Below are 1,267 nucleotides of genomic sequence, written 5' to 3' on the forward strand. Positions count from 1 at the left end.
TCGCGGACCGGGTGAGCACGATGAACCAGTGGTGCCAGCGCCTGCACCCGCACGAGGTGGACGTGGCCGCCCTGCCTGCCGCCAAGTTCTCCAAGGTGCTGGTGGACCGCACGCACCGCCTGGTGCTCTGCGAGATACCCGGGGTGGCGCAGAACGACTGGCGCCGCATCTTCCTCTACCTGACGGGCAAGGTCAACGTCAGCTCGCACCTCAAAATCTCCGCCTACGACGCGCACAGTAAGCACGCGCACCTGCTGAAAAAGCTGTCGGACTTCAAGCCGCAGGAGCGGAAAGCCATCCTGGAGCAGTCGCTCAAGGTGCTCTTCGTGCGCGAGCCGCTCGAGCGGCTGGTGAGTACCTACCAGAACAAGTTCCAGGCCCGCTACAGCAAGTACTTCCACGAGTCGTTCGGGCGCAAGATCGTCCAGCGGTACCGCCGGAACGCCACGGCGGCGGCCAAAAAGAGCGGGAATGATGTCCGCTTCCCGGAGTTTGTGCGTTTCGTGCTGGACGCGGAGCATGAGTCGACGGACGACCTGCTGAACGAGCACTGGGAGCGCTACTACAAGCAGTGCCACCCGTGCATGATGGGCTACGACTTTGTGGGCAAGTTCGAGTCCCTGGTGGACGACACCAAGGAAGTGCTGACCCGCTCCAAGACGCTTGGCAAGCTCAAGCCCCCTTACGTGGCCGACACGTTCAGGAACTCGGAGAAGAGCCTGAACGGCTTCTTCAAGGACGTGCCTCAATCGGACCTGAAGCGCCTGTGGAATATGTACTACCCGGACTACAACCTGTTCAGCTACCCGTACCCGGAAGTGCTGCACACGTTGTTACGGAAGAATTATCATGATTATTGATCGATAATCACGGATGATGGTGGATTGTGGATGGATGGAGAGGGGACTGGTTCGATAGAAGTTTGTTTTGGGTGTTGTTGTTTTTTCTTGTTTTGTTTTTTTAATATATTTTATTTGGGGGTGGGGGTGGGGAGGGGGAGTCGGGGGATTCTTTTGTCTTTGTTTTGTTTCTTTGTTTCCTTGTCAATGATCTCTTCTGATTTCGTCATTGTTCATCTTGAGCGTGGTCTTCGTCGTGGACATTTTTCATGATCATCTCATTTTTTTTTTTTTTTTTTGTCTGTTTGTGTGTGTTTGTGTTGTTGTTGTTGTTGTTGCTGTTGCTGTTGCTGCTGCTGCTGCTGCTTTTGTTGTGGATACTACGTTATTTCTTTTCTTCCCCCACCCGCACCCAAGGGGGAAACGAC

At 54.5% G+C, this 1,267-nt stretch overlaps 1 protein-coding gene across 1 annotated transcript in view; it reads left to right on the forward strand.

Annotated features, from left to right (window-relative positions):
- LOC143290181 (carbohydrate sulfotransferase 11-like) overlaps window positions 1-919 on the forward strand; it is a 101,947-nt gene extending 101,028 nt beyond the window's left edge. The window contains exon 7 of the mRNA XM_076599495.1: window positions 1-919. This exon is cut by the window's left edge and continues 37 nt beyond it. Within this exon, the coding sequence (XP_076455610.1) occupies window positions 1-860 (860 nt within the window). The 3' untranslated portion in view covers window positions 861-919.
- The last annotated feature ends 348 nt before the right edge of the window (window positions 920-1,267 follow it).

This window comes from Babylonia areolata, chromosome 15 (assembly GCF_041734735.1).
Source record: "Babylonia areolata isolate BAREFJ2019XMU chromosome 15, ASM4173473v1, whole genome shotgun sequence".
NCBI classification, from domain to species: domain Eukaryota; kingdom Metazoa; phylum Mollusca; class Gastropoda; order Neogastropoda; family Buccinidae; genus Babylonia; species Babylonia areolata.